Raw genomic sequence first — 20,993 nt, forward strand, 5'->3', positions numbered from 1 at the left:
CGCAATTATTCCCACCATTATCATGGAAGATTTACTCTGCAGAAGGAGCAGAATAATTTCTTATCTTCCGATCTATTGTTTATTAATGAAATGCAGAATGTTATTCATAATAGGGTTCGACAGAAATGTAATGATAAAAGTGGATTCTATGGAAATTGTTTTAATATCAGTATTAATTTATGTCTCCGTTTTAACACAATCTATGGCGCATTGATACTATTTCGGAAAAATTCCAATAATTTTCATCAATTTAATTTTCATATGAAATTAATACGTTTTGAAACAAACGTATTTTGCGAGGAAAGTTATCCTATTTCATCATCCTACGTTTCATATACACGAAGTTATTGAACTTTTGACAAGCATAACTTCAACGATATTTTCCTAATTTTTTAATCGCAAAAATTACGCTCTATCTAGCCAGTTGTCATTCTACTAAAGTTTCAGATAATATGTTATAATACTGTACGTATTTCTAAATATGGTAATGATTTTTGTGATGATCGTTGATTGCCTCCTTCGTATATTGCATATTTCGTTTATTAATTTATCGCAATAAATATGAAAATGTATGTAACGAGATACGAGACACGGCCAAGTACTATTATTTTATTGCTAATTATTTACTAATTAATTATTAATTACCGTTTAACTGCAAGTAATTACATTAACGTCGACCTTGCAGAAAATTTGAAATATTCCAACAAAACATCTGTAATATTCATGTTTCAACCATATTAAAACAGAATATAAATTGATATTTTTCATTTTCAGTAATTTCTGATAATTTAAAACGTTTAATATCGAACAAAATGTAATTACGGACTGTTTAATTTATTAGAATTGAAAGACAGTCCGCGTCAAAGAATTAATTACCATCGATATATGAAATTTTATCGTTCTTTGACACTCACCCTTCGACTGTTGCCATCCTTTGGGGTCAGATCCGAGGCCACCGTGCCGAAAATGGTTGGCTGTAACAGGAAACACATAGTTTCTAATCGATCGGAATTAATTTATGTAAAAACATTTCTACGTACACTATCGTCCATAGATATTCGAACGCTCTGATTAATTATGTTAAGAATATATAAATTTGATCAAATGTTCAGATTCTTTCCCGTCAGTTTAGAAGATCATCCCTAATCTGACATGAATATGAATACGATTGCTTAAACATTTTCACTTTACTCAAATGTGTAAATTCTGATAGAATAAGTAGACTATACACTTTATACATATTTTTATAAACATGTTATACGATATTTTTTAATTTTTCCATATCGCCACGAACTCTGCAAACAACTCGGTGGAATAATTATAACGAATAAAACCGCTGCAATTTGTTGTATCTGTAACTTCATAATTAGGATACATTTTATCAAAAATAAGCAAGCGTCCGAATATTTCTGAACAGTAGTGTATATAATTCTAAAGTAAGACACTCCCACGATAATACACGCGACACGGCACAGACCATTTCTCCTGGTGTTCCGGAAATAGAAAATTTCGCGAAAGAAACGCGTTATCGGACGAAATTCGTAGAAGAGAAGAGAGTCGATTTAGGGAGGCCGGAAAAACTTCGGCGATCGGCCATTAGAAAAGCGGCAATTACATCTCGCAGCTTTTAGGTGGCCAGGAATATCGTGCTTTTTGACATCGATCGAAGAGCTGTCAATTCGAAATAGAGGCATGATTTCCCTCCGTGAAATCGTCCGGATGTTACGGGCAAAACTGGGAATCCCGAAACGCGGCCTGTAAAAGCTGTCGCCTCGTAAATCTGCGGGATGCCATCTAGTTCGGTGGTTGCAGTCCAGCCATTAACTGCCCCTGACCGAGAAAATGCATTCGCCTAGCTTCATCGAACAAGGAACGAGTAAGGGGCAGAGGAGCCATGTAAAATATAAAAAAGGATGTAGCACGGAGTGGGAGAAGAGCATAAGAATTATAGTCTGGGTATATAGTTTATGTAGAAAAAGGAAGCGGAAACTGGGTGATTTAACGATGCAATTTCGCTTAATTCGACCCTCTTTCGGAGCAAGCGTATACCGAAGTAACAACTGCGATGTTTTATTATTTGCGCAATGGTTGGTGGTTGTACTTAGATGGTGTAACGCTTCTGAGAACTGGACATGGTTGGTTTTTGTGCATCTTTATATTTTTACGAATATAACTGAAAGATAGAATTTAAATAGAAGGAATTAAGTAGTATAATGAATACTCTGTTTCGAATATTTTATGTATGATATATTTTTGTATATGATACGCATTATGTGGATTTTTAAACCTTCAATTTTTCCACGAATAGACAAATATCAGCGGTCTAGTGATAACTATAGAGTTTGTACGATGCACTTTATCGTTGAAGATAAAATTGTAGCAATTGTTAACGTTAGATCGTATCTTTTTCGTTTTAATCTATTGGACATTTTTGACGATATTACGAAAAAGTTTTAACAAAACTGTTGCGATACCTTTGGAATTTCTATGATATTCTATTTGAAAATAAAGTCGTAACATGTGTAAACGATAGACTCCATGTTTGAAAAATTTTGTAGAAATTTTGTATAATTTTATGAACTGATGAAACGATGTTACGTGTACTTGATTGTTTCTACTTTACAATAAAGTTGCCGTAGATATAAATGTTGTACTGTATTTTTATTAAAAATTGTCGGAAATTTTTTTACGAATTTTGGATGAAGCGATGTTGCACGATGTTACGAGAAAGTTTTAATGAACGAGGAAAATGCAATTTTCTGATCACATATCAGATATCTACGTGCATTAAAAATAAATATCACGTTAAATGTACGCATGAGCAAAATTAACAATGTCCATTTTTTAACATTCCTTTAAATACATCTGGAATATTTATATTATACATTTACGCACGTGCACGAGCGATGTTCCCTTCAATTTACACTTATCATTTTGCCTCGTTTATTTTTGAGCAAACAAATTACAGCGCAGTCGTGGATTAAATTTTGAAAATCAGACAATTAAACTGTATTATCAATCGAATCTCTGGAGCGAAAATCCATGTAGCTCCAAATTCTCATAAACAAAAAAATCTCATGGTATCGTCAATTCGGTATTCCAGACTTCAATTCAAATCAATCTTCCAAGCGAATCAATGGAATCGTGGCCAAAAAATGAATACGGTATATCACACGAGTGCTGCTTCAAAAATCAATGATTCCGTGAATTCAAGAGGGAATAATTCCGTGAATTCAAGAGAGAATATTTCCGATCGCCACCACCGAAAGTATCTTGATCAAGCTAAAAGAAATCCAGATTCATTAAGCGTTCTTCTACTATCAGAATAACAATTTCCGATAATAATTATCCTTGTACGAGACAATAAACAATAATTAAACAGTACGTAATATGATCGCGAATTTTACATCGGATTTAAGTATTCGTGCTGTGGATAACAAAGGAACAGCAATAGAAAAGATAGCAAGAAATTGGATTTTCCATGAATTTCGCATAAATTTCCTTCATTGTCCTGATGCCTGGGATATGATAATAATACTTAGAATAACAAATACATAGTATTATAAATATCGTTCGCTGTTTTCGACGCGCTATGTACTAGCTAGTGATTATAAATTGAAAATAAAGGTATAAGTTGATCACGAAATACGAGCTTCGTGTATAGAGTACGATTGTTCCGTCAGAAAATTGATCACGCATAATTTACCACGCTACTGTGTGCAAATGGCCACAAATCACCTAGCAGCACTCAATCAGCCTCGACTAATTTTCACATGAATTGATTTGATCGACGATTATACAATCACGATTTCCCTCGTGACCTTTAAATGACCCATTTAAATGATCTTAAGTTCTAATGACGTAACCTCGATGAACCTGTGATCTTCAAATGGCTGCTAACGACACGATCTCAATGACTTCTACGAACCTACAAATGATCATAGTGGTCAACTATGCTTTGTTTATAAAGTAACCCAATTTAAGTATTATGGAAAATACTGTAAGTTAATTTGGAGGATGTGTAAAGCGTTAAATAAACGCACGTTCCATTTAATTCGATTCATCTGTTTCACATTCGCAATAACGTTCCTATTTAACGCGCGAAGAAAATAAAATATATGATCGGCTGACTTATAAATGATCACCGATGACAGAATCATAATATTGACCTGTAAGCTTCAAATAAATTTCAACGCAAATGATACGATTTCAATGATATTCAAGTAATCGCTAATAACACGATCTCTCGAAGAATTTTCTTTTTCATTTCACAAACTAGATAATGTGGAATACGAATATGGAGAGCATTGAATATGACAACATAGTTAAAACAGAAAATATAGTTAACGCAATTAATTATTCGTCGATGATGTGCTATTCTAATCCATTGGACATTCGCGATATTTACGCGAGATTTATCATTGAATGACAGAATAGTGCAGCAGATTGAAACACGCAGTCCGATGTTGACAACAAACGACAATCGTAGTAACGCTATTGTTTGTAATTCCAAATGGGATCGAGTCAGTTGTGAATCGATCTGACGAATACCGAGTTCGTTAATTATGATGAATCGATGGATCAAGTAGTCAATTTAATAAAGCCTATTTCATTAACGAATTAAGGGAAATAATCTGTCCCTGTCTTCTGTAATCTCTTATCGACTTACGTAGCAATGCCACGTATCTTACAACATTACGCCCTATATCATCAGAGACAGAATTTATGCAGCAATTCGATATTTAAAGGACGAAACAATAATAACTGCACCGATAACGATACCGATATCGTTGAACAATTTCTATGAATTATAAAATTAATATCGGATCTTTTCGACTATGTTCGTATAAAAATTTTTATGGTTTTGTGGAAACAGTGAATCGGCGTACGATAGAAAAAATAACTATTATCGTGTTCGGAATTGGTGGAACATCAGTGGAGAAAGGAGAGCGCGGGAATAGCACAATATCAAGCAAACAATTGCAGTTTGTAGCGCCGAATCAATATTGCGTTTCACATGGATAAATGGGACCACGGTGTATGTTCTGCATGCTACACGATGAATCGAGTTTTCCGTTATTGCGTGCATGTTATAGCAACTATGAAAATTAATTAAATCTCCGCCTCCCTACGCTTAGCATTATTTATCCGATGTTTGTACAAATTTCAAAACATGTAACTCTTTGGATCAATGAACAGCGCGTTGCCACGGACCCAAACGACGCAGTGAATTATGAAACCGTTTCTCTATGACGCATACGCTCGCTGCAACTGTAAATCAACGAGATTAAACGAGAACAAAAATCGCTAAGCCAATAAGACGACCATAATATCTTTTTTAAAATGTAACTTTTATTTCGCATGGATTAAACATCCAAAGAGATATTTTCCTTTTCCAGTTGGTAGATTTCAATCGTTCTTTGTGAAAGCTTCCCATATAATTGAAAGATACGATACAATTTAATCCTCTGTAATTGAATCTTTTTCGTAAGAACGATAGAATTCTCCAGTTGATTAACTGCGGGAAATTGCAAGTAATAATTGTTATAAATAAATTACTCGATAACGACACAATGATATAACGGTAGAATAAAATGGGACAGTAACTAGTAAAATTATATAGGTTTTAAATCACATGATATTATAGTGAAATCAATGTGAACAATTCTTGCGGTATAAAAATTCGTTTAGAGTAATCGTTGTTAATATAAACACACATTGTTATCGATTTCGAGTCAAACAGAACATTCCTATTGTCATTTGGATACGAACACTTTTGTATCCAGTATACAGCTAAATATTCAAATTTCTAAAACGTTCAAAAAAGTCAAAAAATTGTTGGAAATCTCTCTTGAATCGAAAAATGCATGGCGCATTCTATAATGCGATATCAGGTGAAGATCCTAATGGCACTTTATAATTTATGACGTAACACGGTTAGGTACGACACGTCGAACGAGAAAAACAAGCCGAATCGATTCGAACAGTGGAACATCCGCAACACGGAATCCGCACTGAATCGCTTCCTCCTTATCTATATTCGCTTCGACGGATCGGTCAACAATCGCGACCGTGATTCAAAAAGGCGAGCAGGAAAAGGCTTGGCCAACTTTCTCGCAGAAATTTCTTTCAGGATTTTCTTCCCGTTTTAAAAAGATGCAGATTTCCACGTTTTCTGCAACGTATTAACATCCGTATGACTTTGTTCTTTCTTTTAAAATCTACCGTTTGAGTTGTTAATTATAATTTTAGATAGATAATAGTTAATTAGGATTAAGTTGTTCGAATAAATGAAATTATTTAATAATAAAATAACGAGATGGATTTTGAAGATGTTATTAGCGAAACGAAGTTTGATAAGATCTTTTCATTTTTCAACTGATCTAGCCGACGAATACGTTAGAAATGATAAAAAGAGAAGAAAGTTTCATATAAAATGGTACAATCGAATCACTCAGCCGCATATTTGATTTCCAGGTTCCGAAGTAAGTGCAGTGCTGTTCTTTGCACTCCTCTTACCAGAGTGCACCCACTCCCACTTTATGTCAAATCCTTTGGAGAACACCCTGCCCACAAAGAACTCCATCACTAGGATTTTACGTGAAAAAATGCAATTTAGCATATTACACAGGGTTTTAATACTCGAATGGTACATATGTATTTATCGAATTGGTCCTGAGAAAGACGATCTGATATGCATATTCACTAAGAAGATGAATATTTAAGAGGAATATAATACATTCTGCTAGTCATAAAAAAGTATTCTCTGAATTATCCACTCTCAAACAGATTCGATATTTTCCACATGAAATCTCATATAAAATATTGTATATAACCCGGTATTGATTTCTAATTGTTACGTTATAGATTCTTATCCAATCTCATATTGTTTATGAAAATAACTTAAAAAATGCAATCGAAACAGGGATTTGTTTCAGCCATAAAAAATGATGAATATTTTACTTTGAACGTCTTCGATAGTAAAAGCTAATACATGTAATTATCGTTAATGCAATAAATGCAAACGACAAAACACTTGAATTATTAGCTTCGTGAAAGATGCTGGGTGCGGTTTATGAAACTAATAATGAAAAAATTGGATTTTCACGTATCGGTCGAAATATTGAGACGATATCGCAAACTCTACGTGCAAATGCAGTTGTATAAAGAATGTAAGAGATGGTTTCGTTATCGGTATCGTGCCAATTCCATTTCTCTTTGTTCTTCGTCGAAAACCATCTACAATGGAAACCTGTTCGACAGCGAAATCCAGGAAACAAATGAAAACAAATATTCGAAAATTCCTGGTGAAATTTTATTCTGCAAAGAGAGGTGCATGTCACAAATAGTAGAGCCATTTTTCAGATATAAAAGTTAACCGAATGAATGCTTTTCACGAAAATAACGATTAAGAGAATAAGAGACGTGTCTCTTCTTCTTAAATAAATTTCGTTCATCTTAGAAGTAGCTGAATGAATAAGTGCAATGATCATTAGAAGATATTCTATCAATATAATACAATTTAGTAGAATTAAATATTTTACGAAATATACCATACCTTCTGCAACACTATAATGTGCAATCAAATTAAACTTATATCAAATACAACTAACAAATCATACTCTAGTAAAATTTTACGTCCAGTGGAATGAAACAAACTCTTCCATTTAATATCGGCGCACATTAACGAAATAATGGTTCTACTAAAAAGAAGGCAGTAACACATGGTTTGAAACTTAAGAAATAACGTAGCACCATGCGATTCTCTACGACCTCGAGTCTAAGTGGTTCTTTGAAACGGCTACCGGTTTGGTTGTAAATCTTTCAGCTCGTTAAGTTATTCCGTGTTCCCAATGCAGAAGGCTCTCAAGCGGGTGATTAAGAGACTCCTTTGAGAATCCAGTAACCGATGTCCGTCTTATTTACAGAGTACTCCGGAGCCAGGTGTTCTGGGAAAAACTTGTGACGGTGACACGGAAACGTTTAAATCGACTGTGGACCATCATTTACCAATGAAAAATTGTCCAATGAAATTTTCAACCAGAATTCATGGGAACTAAAGTTTTCCGCACAATTATAGGCGGAATTCTTGCGAATATCTCGGAAATTATGGCCGACCGATAGTCACGCGTGAAGCAGAAAGTTATTCAAAACGTTCAGCTTCACAACATATTCAAAAATCATCCAAATTGAAGATGACGTGGCTTTTTTACAGTTTCGTCGAATAAAATATTTGACAAATGATCGTTTAAACGATACACTGTCTTATTTGACTGAATATTATTTTGAAATAATTACGTGCTAATTTATTTAAATAACCAAATGATTTTTGTCGAACTATTTCGTTATTTAACTATCAAATGACATAATCTTGTAGTTGGATGTGATTGGACGTTTAGATAGATTTTTCTTGAAACAATTTGTCATATCGATATTGTCGGCTGTAAATCCTTCTGAATTTATTTAATTTCGTATCGGACGAAAAACCGGTTCGTTATCGTTTCATTTCCATTAGAATTTTTTAACGAAATACATTTAATTATAAAACAAATACGCTTGCGGAACAGGAGAAACCATAAATATTGCCTTGGTTATCCGTGGTATAGATATAGATAAAGGTAGAAAAGGAATGTTGTTTTCTGTTATAACGAGCTGAATATAATCTAGCAATTATCTCAATTAAGACCTTAATTATGGAATACGTCAATTAGTATTATATGCAAAATAATTACATTACAATGTATAGACGTAAGATATAAGTATTGCGAACAATATGTAATTTTTGAAGAATATTAAATAAAAATGTAATATAGAAATAGTAGTCAAAGTTTGTTTATCTTTTAAATATTCTCAAATTTTCGTATGAATATGTCGGTTTGTTTGAAAAATACTGTTCACGGTAAAAATCGATAGATATCTACCTATGTAAATTGATAATGTAAATATATACAAATATTTAAAAACCCTATCATTTTTTCATCGTATCAAAGATAGAATTTGTTGGTTCTGGTTTAGGTTCGGGCATCTTATATATCAGTATATATATTTTCTCGCAATATACAAGGAGGTGAACAGATCTTGTTACTTTTATGTGAAATAAGGGGAAAACTGATAAACGAGTGATCTTCTCACTGGCATGTCTGAACAAGAATTTCGCGAAGCCGTTGACTCATGTCAGAAAGTTTAAAGAGAGGATATAAGAGTTAACGAGGCAAAAAGGGATACAAAGAAGGACTACAGACACGAGAGAAATGAAAATCCAATATCTGTGGGTCCGCAGCTATCTTGATGACAAGACTGCGAAGAATAGAATTTGCAGAAAGCCGGGCGAAATAAGAGGCGAAGTAAAGAAGGGTCATATTCGAAACGTACCACTGGAGGAAAGATTTGAATTTTTAACAATTTTTACCTTGCCTGATTGATGCGATAAAATCATTCCTGATGACGATCCTAATTTCTTCGAACAGTGTATCACTGTTTTCAATAATTTTACCGAAGGCTGTAGTTATTCTATAACTAACATTCGTAACGAATGTTCGGAAAAGGAATGCTTTAAAAATGGCATTACGCGACACAATAAACTCGTAATTTCTTATCGAAGCCATTTGAATTCTCGTTCGAAGTTTGTCACCATAAATTAAAGAAATCACCCAGCTACTAGTTCTTGTTATTTTCGCTAGAAGTACGACTCGATCGTTTCACGATTGTTCTCCAATAGTTCGCAACGGGTCGTAATGAGGACCGTTTGAAGGATACCTACGAAATCACTCGATAACAGCGTCGGAATCATCGTTATTCTCGAACCTCCTGTTCTCCCAAGTGTCCTGGTGGTTCAGAAATTCTGGTGGTGAACGCTTCACGACAATGGACCAACGTCTACGGATTTTTCCCCGATCCCTTTTTCTTATATTTTCTTTTGTCTTGTTCATTTATTTTAGTGTCGTTTTCTTCCTCCTCTTCTCCATCCTTCCTTTCGAAAAATTTCGTGCTTTCTTCGCAACTCTGCTGAATCGACGACCTGGATGTTTTTTCAAGGAATTTTAGTACTCGTCGATCGTTCCTAAAGCTTTTGCCTCTCATTCATCCGCAATGCCTATAGGCTTTCCTTCGCAAACATCGAAAATGGATTTTCCACACTTGCACTTACCGATCGTTTCTAGATCGATTGTCAAAGCGCTCAGAGTTTCTTAATTTCGACAATTTCTACGCGATAATCGGCTTGGCCATTGAGTGGGTAAAGTTTTCGAATATTTTACTATTTTTTAAGAAACGATCGAAACAACTCAAAATAAATATCCTTAATTTAGATATTATTCTCATTGAAATAAAGTTTCCACGAACGACTGAACACGCAATTCAATATACAACCCTTTGAAACGATTGTAATTTTACAGTGACTGAGAAATAATTAAACTGTACGAATTTAATTAATATTGCTTTTTGCCAGAAATAAACATCGCATCGTGGAAGAATATATAAAAAAAAAGGAAATTCACTTCCCGTGGAAAAAATTTATCATGTTTTCGTAAATGTACAAACGCACACGTGACACAGTAATAAATTTACAAAATAAATTTCCGCCGGTCAAGAGACAAACAAATTTTCGATGCTCGAATCCGACGATCCTTGCAAAATGAATGTCCTATCTCCACTGGATTTCGGCATCGTGAATGCTGTTTTTTCCAAGAGCGGAAAAAGGCGGGTGAAAAATATTTAAAAATAAAAATTAACGAGGGAACAACGTCGTTACGCGAAGTTACACGCGAAATATCGTAATTCCGAATGAGAAGAATATAAATGATATTTACAACTGATAATAACATTATGCATTTGATACGAGAATATAAAGTTGAAGCTTGATAATTTTACTCATGCGTAATAACACTTGCTTCTAATGAAAATAAACATTTGTTACTACTGCAACTTTACATCCGTTACAAATTAATATGTGTTACAGCTTTGTATTATATATCGTAGTATGTTTAATAACTGAGAGCGAATTGCATTTTCTGTTCCATCAAACGCAGAGAAAATTTAAAACAGTCTATGACAAGAATCGTTCTTAATATCCTAAAAATTGAACGAAGAACAAAGACGATAAAAAAATGAAATATTTTATTGAAACTAGAAACGAGAAATTGTGTAAATACATGGTAGATCCGAGGAGATTTTATTTGAAACAAAAATAAAAGATTGCAACCAGAAGCGATGAATTTCGAGATTAAATAATTTTTCAATTTAGTTCGTTCTTTGAAATAAAGTAATAAATGGTTTCGAGTGTTAAATATCTAGTTTTATTTACATTTGATTTGTAAACAGTATATTTGTATTATCTAATAATAAAACAAACATATGCTCTTGGTATTACTCATAATTTAGTCTTGAATAAATATTTGAATAGATACTCGAATGATATATATGAAGCATTATAGGAAAATCTATGCTTTTGATTTAGAATTAGAGATTATTTGAGAAATTGTTTCAGGAAATATTTATTCGGATAAAATGGAAGATAAAAAGTTATTTTATTTGATAAGGAGGTAATGAAATAATTCAGAGAAAGGTCATTTATTTTTAAAAATATCTCATTTAAATAATGTCGAATTATTGTACGTACGATACACGTACACGCATACTTACGTACACCGCCTGTCGATTTTCATGGCGTAAAATTGTCAAATATTCTAAATTAACTTCGACAAATTTAGCGAATCATAAAATTGTATCGAATAAATTTCAACCATAAAAATATCGTCAAACCTGTTTTCGGCTTTAAATCGTCATTTATAAAATTCTCGCGAGCCAGTCAAAATTCGGAGCAGAATTTTATTTCGTTCGATGATACACGATAGAAGTTTTCCAACGTACGAGAGAAATTGCTTATTCTCTGTTTACGGGTTTAATTATAGCTTTTTCGAGCCTAACGAGTACGCGAAACTCGAATTCCTTCTGCGCTTCTTATTTCTTTCGTTTCTTCCTTTTTTATTTTTTTTTTTTTTTTTTTTTACTTTTACGAGCTCCTACTACCTTGTTCTTGACGAGACTCCAGCAGGGAGATGTAAAAGCAGACGATCGTCAAGGAAAAATAGCGCTGAAAATAAAACGTTGTCCTGGCAGAATAAGCCACGAGAAGGATCGTCTCTAAAGTGGAAATCCCTGGGCACCGCAATAAATCCAACTGGAACGCTCAAAATTTGTTCCGTTTGACGTTGCGCGATTCTTTTTTCCTAGCATTCGAGCCGAAGCTTGGAAGCCACTCACGACAATTCTCGAGACTCGGATTTCCATGATAAGTCGCTTAACGCGATCGATTCTTTCGTTCATCACCTTATCATAGTTCCAATAAAATATTCTTCGAAGGGAAACTATGTTTCTTGTCTTTCTGTGGTAAAATTTCAATTGCTTTATTTCTTGAAACTCGCGAGACTATGACTACTGATAGGCTCAATAAAATTAATAAAAAGTCATTCCAATGTACTTCATTATGTATATAATCGATAAACAATTGCGATATCGCTGTATATTTTTCAGAAAGATTAAGAAAGTATTAAAATTTTTCAATCTCGAATAACTGGTATATTTTATCGCGAAATTATTACATGTTTAATGAACAATTATTAATATCATTTCACGCATAATGATTTCAACACAGAACATCTATACGTTCTTGTTAGGAGTAACAATAAAGATATTTAATTCTTCGATAAATTTAATGGCCCATACGTAACACGCTATTTTCATACGAAATACAGCGATATAAATTAAAAAGAAAATATAAGTCGTAATAATGATCAGGATTTTTCAAATACTTCTAGTAATCTGATAGATAAACGCTATCCGTTTCAAGCTTTGCCAATATCTTTCTCTCAATCTCTTTCTCATCTTATTCAAACTGTTTCGCGTACACACGTAATATATTCGTAAAAGATGTCTACGAATGTTCGAATATTTTCACAAACCTGTACATGTATCCAATCCCCTGCAAAAATGTTTACTTCGTTTCTTAACATCGATAGTTTTCCAACTTTAATGTCATTCACTTAACGCAGTTTCGTTTGCGCGCGGAGCTTGCCCGGAGCCTTTGTCGACGTTACAATCCCCTACCTCTCAATTCATCGAAGTCGCAACGAAATTTCCTTTTCCCCGAAAAACCCGTCAAACGAAATTTCCGTCTACAATAACCACAAAGAGTCGGTTCCAGGGAGTGAAGAACACGTTCCCGGTTGGAATCGGTCGATTTAGCAAAAGGAACCAAAGGGGAAACGAGAAAGGGAGACAGAGGGAAAAAAGAGGAAGAAAAATCGTTTTAGAGGCGCGTAATGGAGAAACCAGGCTGACGATATTTACTCGCGATGGTATTTCGAATCCCCGTGCCCGGATTTACATCGCGACCCCGAGAACCCGTCTTTCGAGCTCGTGAAGAAGTCGTAAAGCGTCCACGACGCTCCATCTTCCTATCTATTAGGCAGCTCTTTGCACCTCGTAACCCATCTCGTTTGATTTCATGGTATTACGATTATACGGGCCTTGACGAAACTCGAGCATCTCTTAAGAAAATAGGGCTTGTTTCTCGTGGAGCGAATTCAAAGTCTGATGTGCCATTCCTGAGTGAAATGATTTTCTAACAAACAGTGTCGATCATAATTACAGAAACTGAATCCACATACTAGTAAACTACGAACTAGTAAAAAGTAAAAAACGTCCTATGAACGTATATGTACATTCTGCGTGGCATAATTTTCCAGTTATGAATGATTAAAGAAAATATTCCAAGTGTCCGCCTCGTGCCTCGATAGAAGCTACTGCACAGCGTGAATATACTTGCTGGAAAATACATTCGTGAGACGATTTTATTCATTTTAGTGTATATATTCACACTTTGAAATGTGGGCATGATTCACCCATTCACGTTTACGACTCACCCTGTATTAAAATGTCAACACTGTTATTTTATTCGTATCATACGGTCTCATATAATATAAAATACCATGTAAAGTGAAATTTTAGATATCAAAGTTTTACGACGATTGTCAGTTTCAGGTCTGCTCCGAAGAAGGGAACCCGCAATGTTCACGAAATTTCGAAACAAAACGCAACGCACGGTCGAAAGCCGAAGAGCCACAAACGCGTGAAAATAAAATTTGTTAGAGTTTTCCAACGAATGTGTAACTTCGATAGAACGTTCGAATCTATCAAACTAGATACATAGAGTGTGCTATCAATAAATCAAATTTATACATTTACAAGAGTAACGTATAGCATTTGGAGAGCAAATCGTGGAAGAGAGCGCGAACTGGGAAACTCGAATTTAATGTTAGTGCAAGTAGAAGCCTGTTCTCGATCCGTGAACACGATTTTCGCGATGTTCGGTAAGCGTCGAGCACTTTAAGGCCATATTTCGTGGCTCGTTTGATTTGCTAGCCCCGTGCTTGTCGCGGAACGACGCGATAAATCTCCATGAGCCGGACGGATGTCCATTGTCGCAGCGATCGTGACGAGATTTTGGCGTCGACGCCAATATTTCGGCCAGACGCGGTTCCTACACCGTCTATTAATTATTAAAGTGATAACACTGATGCAGCGCTGTACGTTGTTTCTCGTTTGTCGCTTCGCGCGACCTCATTCCTCCGAATGCAAGAACTTTGAGTGGATTGGTTATTTGTCGAACAGACTCGACTCCGTTTAAGCGGATTGAATCCTTTAACTTTTTTATTTCTTAGCATCTGAGAAATTTCTATCAGCATGATAATCCAGATTGATAAAGATAAAGCGATTTAGAATGGATTAATTTTAGGTTCTCTGCATAAAAATACGGTGGAAGGATCGTTGCCAGCAGAGTTAAAGCAGCGTTAAAATACAGAGGATCTACGAAACCAGGTTGAATTATAAAAATTTGAAAGAAAAGGGCGATATTCGAATTATTTATCATTTTACATCCAACGTCTCGTTTTATAATTATACTTTCATTCGTTTGTCGATGTAACTTCATATTTCTATTTCTCGACGAATTTGAAATAACTACGTTTACTGGTATCGTATTTTTAGAGTGTGTCACAATGTTGCGCTTGTCAGTGAAATCAATTTTCCATGCAATGAATATTTCCTCGTGCGTACACGGGATTTATTTATTTCCCAGTACAATAAAAACTTCGATCACAAATTCCATTTCGTTCTATAGTCACCGCAAATGTACACATAATACGATGTGTAGCTTTGCATAAGGATCCGAACAAGATTCTCCTTCTCTTCCTCTTCCTTCTTTCCGTTTTACGAGCGGCGATATTTCACCGAAAATAGATCGCATTGCGAGATTCCAGCTCATACAGCTTGTATACATCGTACATATTAGTCAAACATACTCGACACAGCACAGACAATATCCACATCGACCGAATTTCAAGTACAACTTTCCTGAATTACATTTACAAAGTACGAGGAGTATCCGAAATTATCCGAATACACGAGAGAATCATTCGTCATTCAAAATCCACATTATTGTGAATTTTGCAATACTACGCAACGATGGAACATATTATTCTACTTATTATGCAAGGAATACTAACAGCTTTAAGAAGAAATTTAAAAAAACAATAAACTACAGGAATATGGTATCTTGATATAATAACAGCTTAACAGATTTAAGATTTTATATCAGTTAATTATGCAAGACGCTTTGTGTTGATAAATTGATGTCCCCTTCCTGAGGAGAAACTTAGAGCGTAACACGAATTAGCACGTAACATGGTAAAAGGCCTGCGAAGAAAACAAGTTAAAGCGAAAGAAGAATAGCATGAATGTTAATTTTCTTCGCGTCAATTTATTTGGTCATTCCAACGAACGAAGATTAAGCCATAATCAAATACAACACTTCAAAGAAATCTACAGTATATACTTATTTGAATGATTTTCCACTGAAATATCAACTAATCAAATTTTCAACCCGAGTTTATCGAAAATAAGGTCTTCAGGGATATAGAGTTTATTAAGCACTAAAAAGCGAACTTAAAATACCTTCGCTACGACTCCTACTATTCGAAAGCTTATTTACATTTACATTACTCTATTCATATTTTATGTTTCTCAAGGAACTTCTCAAGGGCTGAAGTATCTTATTTAGCTACAGGTGCATTATTAGGAAATTTGTTAACGTGAAATAAAACGAGAAATGCACAATACGATGAAAAATAAACGAGTCTTCGTAAAAAATCAATTAAATTTCGATGGGTTACTGTAGGAACGATAAAATATTTATAAAACGTCTGACAAAGAGATAGAACATTTTGGAGGAACGTAACGCAATTCTGAAAAGCGAAATCAAATCAAGCGTAAAAAGTGAAAATGATAAAATATCCCAATGAAATTGCTACGTGGATATAATTTTAAAGGACCGTGAGATATAAATCTGTTAAATCTGTTTATCTCAATAAGAGGAAGGGAAAACGATAGAAAAGGTTCTGACGAGGAGCGGGAAATTATGATAGAAAGAAGACACCATTTAATAGCAACGTTTGATGTTAATTTTCACTAAATACGGAGTAGAGACAAGTACAAATATTCTTTCAATAATAATCTGAAATGAAAGGAACGTGAATGAAAACGAGTTATCAGCATTGATTAACACGATATTCGTTCTAATTAGCGGATTGTAACTCAAGTAATATGTACGCGAAAGTATTGCGATTTTATAAACGTTGCAAATGGAGCGAAATTTCATTGAACTGTCATTGAAAAATTATTAAACCGCGACTAATATTTGTATCTGGTAAAGAACCGAGGGATATCCTCTTTTTTCTTTATATCAAATTCCTATCAAAGTAAACGCCTATCATTCCGCTAGAGCAAATATTCTATTAATATTTTAAATATACCGTGATCATAACGAGACGAATGTAATGAAATGTCGTATGTAAAATTACTTGGTTCGTTCAACAGCCTTCATACACCTTGGTACTTGTAATGAGATATAATATGAAAAAGAATCAGAGCTACGCTAATTAATTCGAATCGAGTGAAATATACGCAAGCGTGCGTGCAATTGCCATCGAGAAGATGTACGTTTCGTTCATTTAATCAAAGAAAATGAATCTTATTTCTAATTAAATTTATCGATCTCGTCCGTTTAAGTAATGACACCATATTTTAGCTTAAAACTGAATAGATTCGCGCGTATGTGTATATTTTCCTCTGAAGATTAATCTCTGATTAAAAAACGGAAATGTTCAATTTCTGTGTTTTAATTTACGATCTTAAATCCCGTTCGTTTCATTATATTCAATATTCCCCGTATTCCGGTTGTAAACTTGCTAGAGGGACAAAACGAGGAGAAAAGATACATAAAAATAGTATTACGGATACTTTATACCGGTTGCATTTTAATCCAAAGTGTATCGCAGACTGCATCGGCTTATCGTAATCGTACTTTATACGAAGCAAGGCCCGTTTGCTTCAAAGATTTTCCGTTGCATCGACGGAAAAACTGTGAAAGCAGTCACGGTTCGCCAAAGGCGATTAAAACTGTTCTATTTGGAAGCGTGTGAGCGGAACGACGACGAATCGATCGACTGTCGACTTTTGTGGCTGAATTTAGTCGACCGTGCCCGACATCACAGCGCACGGAATGAATTCTAAATTGCCGCGTCGCATACATACGTGTAAGCCTTATTTGTCCGGCAGAAGAGGCGAAAGTAAATCGAACGTGACGCATAAACGGCTTGTAATTTGCGGTAAATGGAATGGCGTGGAATTCTGACACGATACATACGCAAGGGTATTTAGTATGCGAATTGCGTTCTAACGCTTTGTACCAAAGTATCGGCAGGCGATTATCCTGTAACCAGTTACAAAAAAAAAAAGAAAAAAAAATGAAATATGAATTTATTTCAGGTAAATGCGTATTTTGTACGATGATCAAAAGCACGGGATAAAGAATTACTCTGGTTGAATTTTTTAATATCTGTATTGAACAACTTGGGATTTAATTCAGTTATCGAACGTTAGAGAGATGGTAGGGATCAACCTAATGGATTTAAATATTAAATAAATTTAAACTAAATCTCGGTTTGTAAGAAACGAATAATATTAGTTTATTTGTATTAAATTAACTTAATTGGTATTATCCTGTATATAATCAACGTTATCGGTATCTTTATGTATCCGAAAGAGTGACAAAAACAGGTATTTAATCTGAAGATGAAATAGGAAGGTAGTCTTGACGTGGAATTGCTTATCGACGTATTACATTTTTAAATTTCTCTTCTATAAAAGACGAAAAAAGAACTTATCGTGTGTTTCACCTATGATAGCTTTATATCCGACATAAAGTTCACATTTTCCATTCGCCACGCGTAATAAGAAATCTCCGCATTACCCGTGACAAGATCACTCAATGCAAACAATCTCGAACAAACAAACAAACGAGAAATCAAGTCAAACATTACGATCCTAGTTCAGGATCAGAGACGTTAAAATTCTCCTCCATAGACGGTCTGACAGAGAGAAATCTCGCGATAGAACCACCGAAGGAGCGCACCTAAGCCTCCTAAATCACGAGGAAGCGCGGAAAAATCGTTAGCCCGTGTCCTGAGAGAAAAGTTAGAGAATCCGTCTGGCAAACACAAGTTCCGCGAGAAGCAGCTGTATTATTCACGGAAACGGAGGCGAGAACGGTACGAAGAGGAACAGGGCGAGAACGATGAAGAAACGTATACGTCAGCAATGCCGGAAAGTATCGAACAAATCGTCGTTTTATGCCGTTCGCGGATATAAATAAAACTGAGCTCGCGAGATCATGGCTCAAGTTCGATCGTAAAGACTCGATATTTCGAGGTCCTTCTGAGAGACCGGAAAACGTCTCTTCACGGATATATTGTCCCAGATACCGCGTGCCGATTTTCCTCTACCTCCTCTTTTTATTTCGCCATCTACCGGATTACGTGTTTGTGTTTCGCTTAATCTCCCCGCAAGCATCGATCTTAAAAGTTGCATCGTGGATCGCTGTGTATCAGTGATTTTCATTTATATTATTTGCTATTGCGTCGATCTTTGTTTGAAAATTATGGGAATATACGAAAAATGTTTAATTCTATCAAAATACATATTTACCGTATTAACGAAATGAAACGTAAATATTAGTTGATTTAATTAGTTAAAATTATGTGCTACGGTAGTTAGATATTTACAAACGGCTCAGGTGGGATACAGTAATTGCAAAACAGGGTAAGAGTTGAATAGCGAGAGAGACATTAATTAATTGGTCCTTGAGTGCTGGAATCAACAAAGGTAAGCATTATTTCTGAGAGCTTCCCTTTCCTCCGTTGCTTCCTTCCTTACTTTCTCTTTCCTTCCTTCTCTATTTTCCGCTTCCTCCCTTTACTTTCCCACCCACCTTCCTTCCTCGTCTTCCTCTTCTTGCTTATCCTCCCCTTTTTCCTAGCCTGTCGTAAATTCTTCTTATTCGTCTGAGAAATATTTACGATATATGTTCCTCCTTAATCCCAAGAGATACGCAAACAGGAGGATTTATTACTAATATACACATCGGTTACTCGTCGTCGACAAACTTCACGACGTGCCGATTTGGAAATATTTTTAAGAAAATGTCGCATATATCTGTCAGATCGGTCGTAACTTCTGCGCGTTAACCTGACCGTATATAAACTTTGTTTCGGCAATAATGCGAAAAAATGGCGACGCGAACGTGACAATTTAAAAAAAATTGAGCGGGAGTACTTGATATTTGAATAAATTCGTTATATAAGCTTGTGAAGTTATGGCCGAAATTTTGTTGGCTAGCATATTGGTTTATGTATGTATGTGTATGCATGAAGAGTTAGTTGGACTTCACGATTATACATGAAAATTATCTAACAGCGAAATTGGAAGAAATTATTAGAAAGGTATAACGAGAAGAAATTGAAGTTTCTCTTACTCATATACTCGTCAGTCTTAAGTTCTGATTTATAAAACGACGAAGAAAGTTTTATTAAAGTCACAAATAGAGTGAACTTTATCGCGTGTGCCACAAACCGGTTAAATTTTAAATTTACCAAAGACGTATTAACAGAACGATTTTAAAATCTGTTGCAGTAAGGTTCGGGGTCATACCCTTTCAGAAATATTGAAGAAAAATACAATTGAATTTACAATTATTTTCAACGTTACGTAACATCCACGTTCACTTACCCAACAGCATAAATATATACCATATCCTTACACGAAACCATGTTATGCATCGAAACGATGCTAGTATTCTTAGCCGGACTATAAATACGCAAGTAGAGTTCGCTACCAGCAATGTAACGAGCTTTGAAGATTTCTGCATATTCTATTTGGAGTCGAGGAGCAGCAATCCAGACGGGCCCGATTGAGAAATAGAACGTACGACCCTGAACGAGTGAACTAACTACGATCGAATTGAGAATATCGTTTAAAACGATGCACGAAGTACGCTGTGAAAAAATTCTCAATTCTATTTTATCGACGAAACGAACGATAAACTTATTATTATACGCTTGAAAATTCGTCGATCACGTTTCACCTCTACAAATTTAATCAGAAACTTCCGATAACAAATGCGAACGATATTATCTTTTAGATAAATTCAGCATCCAAGAAGAACAATTAACGTCAAGATATGCAAGTTTGCTTTAAATTTCCCGCCCATTTCTATATTATCATCGCATATTCTAAGAACGTTGGTATATACTATCTATTTATTTTTCGTTACACCCGAGCAGTCAGGAATCATGAAACTAAAAAGAGGAGAAATTATAATAATGACAGAAATACTACTTATTTGTTTTACATTCTGAAAATATCGTCTCAATAGTACAATAATAATTTCCACTTTATTCGCCAGAGATTGATTCGTATCTCAATGTATCTTCTATTCCCTTTATTCGTTTCATTACACGAAATTGCCCATATCTGAATAGTAAGTTTCATACTACTAAATACTATGTATGTGGTAAACTTATGTAAACGCTACAGTAAAT

At 34.8% G+C, this 20,993-nt stretch overlaps 1 protein-coding gene across 2 annotated transcripts in view; it reads right to left on the reverse strand.

Annotated features, from left to right (window-relative positions):
* The window catches only part of LOC126914992 (uncharacterized), a 649,115-nt gene that overhangs the window by 360,580 nt on the left and 267,542 nt on the right, over window positions 1-20,993 (reverse strand). For both annotated transcript variants that reach the window (XM_050719323.1, XM_050719322.1), the window contains exon 4: window positions 915-974. In XM_050719323.1, the coding sequence (XP_050575280.1) occupies window positions 915-974 (60 nt within the window). The remainder of the gene's footprint in view (window positions 1-914; window positions 975-20,993) is intronic.

This window comes from Bombus affinis, chromosome 3 (assembly GCF_024516045.1).
Source record: "Bombus affinis isolate iyBomAffi1 chromosome 3, iyBomAffi1.2, whole genome shotgun sequence".
NCBI lineage: Eukaryota > Metazoa > Arthropoda > Insecta > Hymenoptera > Apidae > Bombus > Bombus affinis.